This window comes from Eurypyga helias, unplaced genomic scaffold (genome assembly GCF_000690775.1).
Source record: "Eurypyga helias isolate BGI_N326 unplaced genomic scaffold, ASM69077v1 scaffold3722, whole genome shotgun sequence".
Classification (NCBI taxonomy): domain Eukaryota; kingdom Metazoa; phylum Chordata; class Aves; order Eurypygiformes; family Eurypygidae; genus Eurypyga; species Eurypyga helias.
In genome coordinates this window covers 66-4,580 of record NW_010235155.1, presented here as the reverse complement: position 1 = coordinate 4,580, position 4,515 = coordinate 66, and the positions used below count along the sequence as shown (strand labels likewise).

Sequence of the window (4,515 nt, the reverse complement as noted above, 5' to 3'; positions counted from 1 at the left end):
AGCAGAAGAACCAAACTTAGGTTCATTCTTCTTCTATTAAATGCAGTTATTTATAAAAAGTAAGTTAGAAATAAAAAGCAGTTCTGAAAGACAGAACTGTGTCGGTGTATAAAACTGTGTGGAAAATATCTTACAAAAAAAAAAAAAAGAAAGTGGAATTGAAAGAAGGTGTTTCCAACCAACATTCAAGTGCACATGAGCTTTAAGACTTCGGGTTATATGTCTGAGGTTTTTTAATCAGTTTTCTCATCATTTTTCTGCGGAATACATTCGTTGGCTTATTGATTCTTGGTTTCTGAGTCCCTGCTATGAAAACAAAGGAAGCAGTTAGGGAAACAGTATGACAAAACTGGTACTACTCTTTATTGTTTGGGTTGGGTCTTTTTCATGTTATGCAGTTTAAGCTGTTGATCCAATAATAACAAACATGTCAGGAACTGTAAAATGTGTTCTGGACTCCCTATTCTCACACATTGTAAGGTCTCCAGTGTGTCCAACTTTGGCACTGGAGTCCTACTTTGCTGCTCTTTTCCTGGGCAAACATCAAAGTCTTTTCTAGCTGTCCTGCAGTGACAGCAGAATGGACGTAAACATGCTGCTTCATCTGAAAAAAACAACACCCAAACTTACTACTACATTTCTCTGAACAACACTAGGGCAAAGACTAAAATATAACCAGTGTTTGTGACAGAAAAGGTAAAATGACCTGGGTTTCTGCACAGAACTGAGTTTCTGCACTTCACACTGAAGGTGCAGAGTGGCCAGAGCCAGGATTATCTCCAGAAATGCTTAGGAAGGCTGCATGAGACATGTGAATGAAAGGAGCACTTTGCAAACCTGACTGAAAATCTTTTTGGTTTTATGCTACCTGTTTGCAGAGCCCCCGTGGCCAGTTCCAAATCCTTTTGCTGTCACACCAACATATTTATTTTCTGCTCCAAGATAAACTTCTTGAATGAAATGAATCAGAAATCTTTTCACTCCAAAAGCTACAGATCAGTTCAGACAGCAGTTAGATATTTGCACAGGGAAGGTCAACTGAATTCAAGTTGAAACTACAAAAGGTAGCAGGAAACATGCTGGGGAGGGAATTATGGGAGCAGGAGAGAAGGAGTGGCTTAAGTTGCCTTGAAGATTTGCTTAATGTTGCTGTACACTCCCAAGCTATAGAAATGAATATGCAAAGCACAACATTAATTAGCACTAATTATGCCCTTAACTATGGGCTTTGGTTGCACCAAGCTTTACTGAATTGTGAAATCCACGAGTTAGTGAAAAAGTTTATAACCAATCCTTTAGATATCTGGTGCTCTAGTTACGAGACAGATGGCATTTCCTTACTTCTTTCTTCCACAGAAAGAGTGAGGAATGGAAAACCCCAGGTGGCTCTGGCTGAGTGTGGGCAGGGGCAGATCATGGAGGCAGTTTGCTTCCTCCTCTCTCTTTGCACACTTAGGCTGAAGCCTGGCCCTACCATTTTCCAGGTAGTAATAGATGCAAATTAGATAATCACAAGCATCTCAAATAGACTTAACATGCTATTAAAGACTGCCTCGCAATACAAAAATGGCAGAGACACACTCAGACTTGTCACCCACAGAAATATTACTGCCATGACTAACTGGCAGACGGTATTTTTACTTCTCAGGACTGTGCTTGGGGTACAATCCTTGCTCCAGCCCTGGGTTTCTAGCCCAGAAATGGAAGAACCAGCTCCTCACTTAAGCATCCTGACTACACATCTTAAATCCTGAAGTTCTAGGCCTTGTGCATATCTCATGTTTAAAACTGCTGCTTTTTGGCTTTTTTTTTTCCCCAAAGTCAATGTACATGCTAGATAGAACCTTTTTTTTTTTATTCCCCATTTGTATCAATTTTTTAAATATTGTGCTGTGTCTGCTTCCTGAGTGATCTGGGGCTCAACATATAATTAGACTTTTCTCTCTCTCGTTGATTTACTTATCAGATTAATTAAACTAGAGTATTAAAACTCGTAATAGCTGGTATGAATACAGGTCTGCAGGTAAAAGCACAAGTGTGTTGACTTACAAGCACAGCCAGTAGCTTACTTGAATAAAACCATTATGACTCCCAACCCTTCCCCACAAAGGCACAGAAACAGTTGACTCAGCACAACTGATGAGACAGAAATCTTTAGTAATGGGAAATGGGAACAGGCAGCAGGGAATCAAGGGAGGATAGTAACTGCGGAAAATGCAAAGGAAGAAAGTAAATTGATTTCACAACTCACTTTAATCCTATTTAAAAATATCTAGAAGAAATTGATACCTTAGTGTTCATGTTAGTACTGAACAGCCTAAAGACTGATTCCTTGTGGACTCTAGTAAGTTAATTAGTCTTTTTGTGTGCCAGACTCTACAGATGATGTAACCACCTCGCATCACACTGTTCTTGTCAGTAGGATTTAGTGTTGCATGTCAGTGGTCCCTGCCTTTGAAAACACTGAGTCCAAAATGCAAACTGCTTAAACTTGTGGCAAGACAAGGTGACTAAAAGAACAGTGTGAACACCTGGTACTGGTATTTGGATTGCTTTTTCTGCTTGTGACTGACAAAATGCAAAAAAAACTTACCTTTTCTGCAGACATTGTAGCAGTCTGTTTCTGTGACAAAGTTATTGGCATTTCCACCGCAGCCGGTATATTTGAACTCCTTACATGACTTACTCTTGCTGTCGTAGTAATAGCGAGGCACAGAAGAGGAACACAATCCTTCATCCTTTGGGCTATAGCATAGCAAGGGACCAGCTTGAAAAAAAAAAAAAGAAGGTAAGGGGGAAAAAAAAAAATCAGAGAGAGAAAGACAAAGTACATAAATATAATCTCTATGCCTGGCTTCTTAAAATTTACCCTGTCATAAATTTTGTGGCTAAACAGCTCTTGTTCCCATTGAACCGACATGACTGTTACCAATTACTTCAGAGATTTACTATGTGTTATTCCTGCGTGTTATAATTTGAGAAAGCAACAGACAGTCCCAGAAAATAGGATTACTATCCCACAAGTGAAATTCATCAGCTTTCCCCATTTGTGGGGGAAACAACTGAGATACTTACATAGTCTGGCCAGAAGTCTTATTCCATATGGGAATATAACAATAATTCCAGCAGAACTACCTCCATAGAGGAAAAAGACACTATTGTGTTTATCCTTCCTATGATTTTGTCAGCAATTCTTGCCCACTTGCAGCAAAAAGTACAACCCCCACCACTTTCCTCACAAGAATCATGTTTCATTTTGCCTCAACAAAATTTTACTTTTCCTGCTGGAGACCTTTTACCAGTTTACTGGATATGCAACAGAGAAATTAAAATAGTTCAGCATTCACCTAAGAAAACGCTGACGATCTTCCATCAGTCAAAAATAACTGTCTCATCAAGCACTAATAAAACTTAGGCACTGACAGCTTTTACACATTCTGGTAGATTTCTCTTCTTCAAAGATCCTATCTTACACTGGATATTAACCTGGTGTTTATGACAACACTTAGCTATAGTCACCTGCTTATAATTACTACCTCTCCTCTTCAAAGTTCATATGAAGACAAAGCGAAGAGCCATGTCAGGCAAAAAACTTTCAGCAGTTGACGAGTGCGAAAAACCCAAGCCACCTAATACCATCTCTCAGGCCTGAATCTTAGAAAGGTACTGCTGCTTTGTAACAGGACACCACTGCCGTGAACGTGACTGCCACGTCTTATACATCATCCTCAACACAGATCTCCATCCTTATTTCCCTTCAGATTACACATGTACAGCTCTCTAGTGTCAAGAGATCAGTTGGGTGTAGCTGTGGGCAGATTTAAGGTCACAATATTAAACTAAGACAGCATTTTTCTCTTTCAGTAACAGACAGCTGAGACAAGCGACACATAAAAGTCTGCAGGCAACATAAACATCCACTTCACAGAAGTCTTCAAAAATACCACTGTACGGGTATTCAGATGAAAACATCAACAAAAAGATCATCTTCATATCTCTTTCAAACCATCTATTTTATTAAAAATTTGGAACAACCATTACTTTTCTCTGGCAGACAGTGGTCCACACAAGACTGCAGATCTCTGAAGTTGTTGCCGTTTCCATAGCAGCCACCATAGATGAACTCCTCACACCTCATCGAGCTCAAATTAAAGGCGTATCGTTTTAGATGACTCCTGCAAGGTCCTCCATCAGCCTCCATCCGGCATAATTTAGGCACTTCTGAAACAAAAATAATTTCATCCTCTGTAAAATCAACCCTTTGTTCTCCCAGTACTGAACAACGCGTAGACAAAGCTGGTCCCAGGCAAGTCCCAGCTCGTCCCACTACCTGCACTCTTTAATAAAGTGGGATAATTTCTACAGGAGGAATCTGATGCATCAATTAGCAACGAGTTACAATTTTAAATTACATTTAAAATGTTAATAGTTAACGTTCTGCATGTCGCTTCTGCGACAACTCGCTCCAGTTTCTCTGCGTAAAATTGACATCAGCAAGCGCGTTGCAGCGAGCAG

General features: G+C 39.8%; 1 protein-coding gene across 1 annotated transcript; it reads right to left on the bottom strand.

Annotated features, from left to right (window-relative positions):
- Nucleotides 1-202: 202 nt before the first annotated feature.
- Nucleotides 203-4,221, bottom strand: LOC104505889 (tissue factor pathway inhibitor 2-like; the record flags this gene model as incomplete). The annotated part of the gene is made up of 3 exons (XM_010146643.1): nt 203-303; nt 2,594-2,767; nt 4,042-4,221. Coding segments are annotated over 3 exons (455 nt in total), but the record flags the coding sequence as incomplete, so codon positions are not given.
- Between the last annotated feature and the right edge of the window lie 294 nt (nt 4,222-4,515).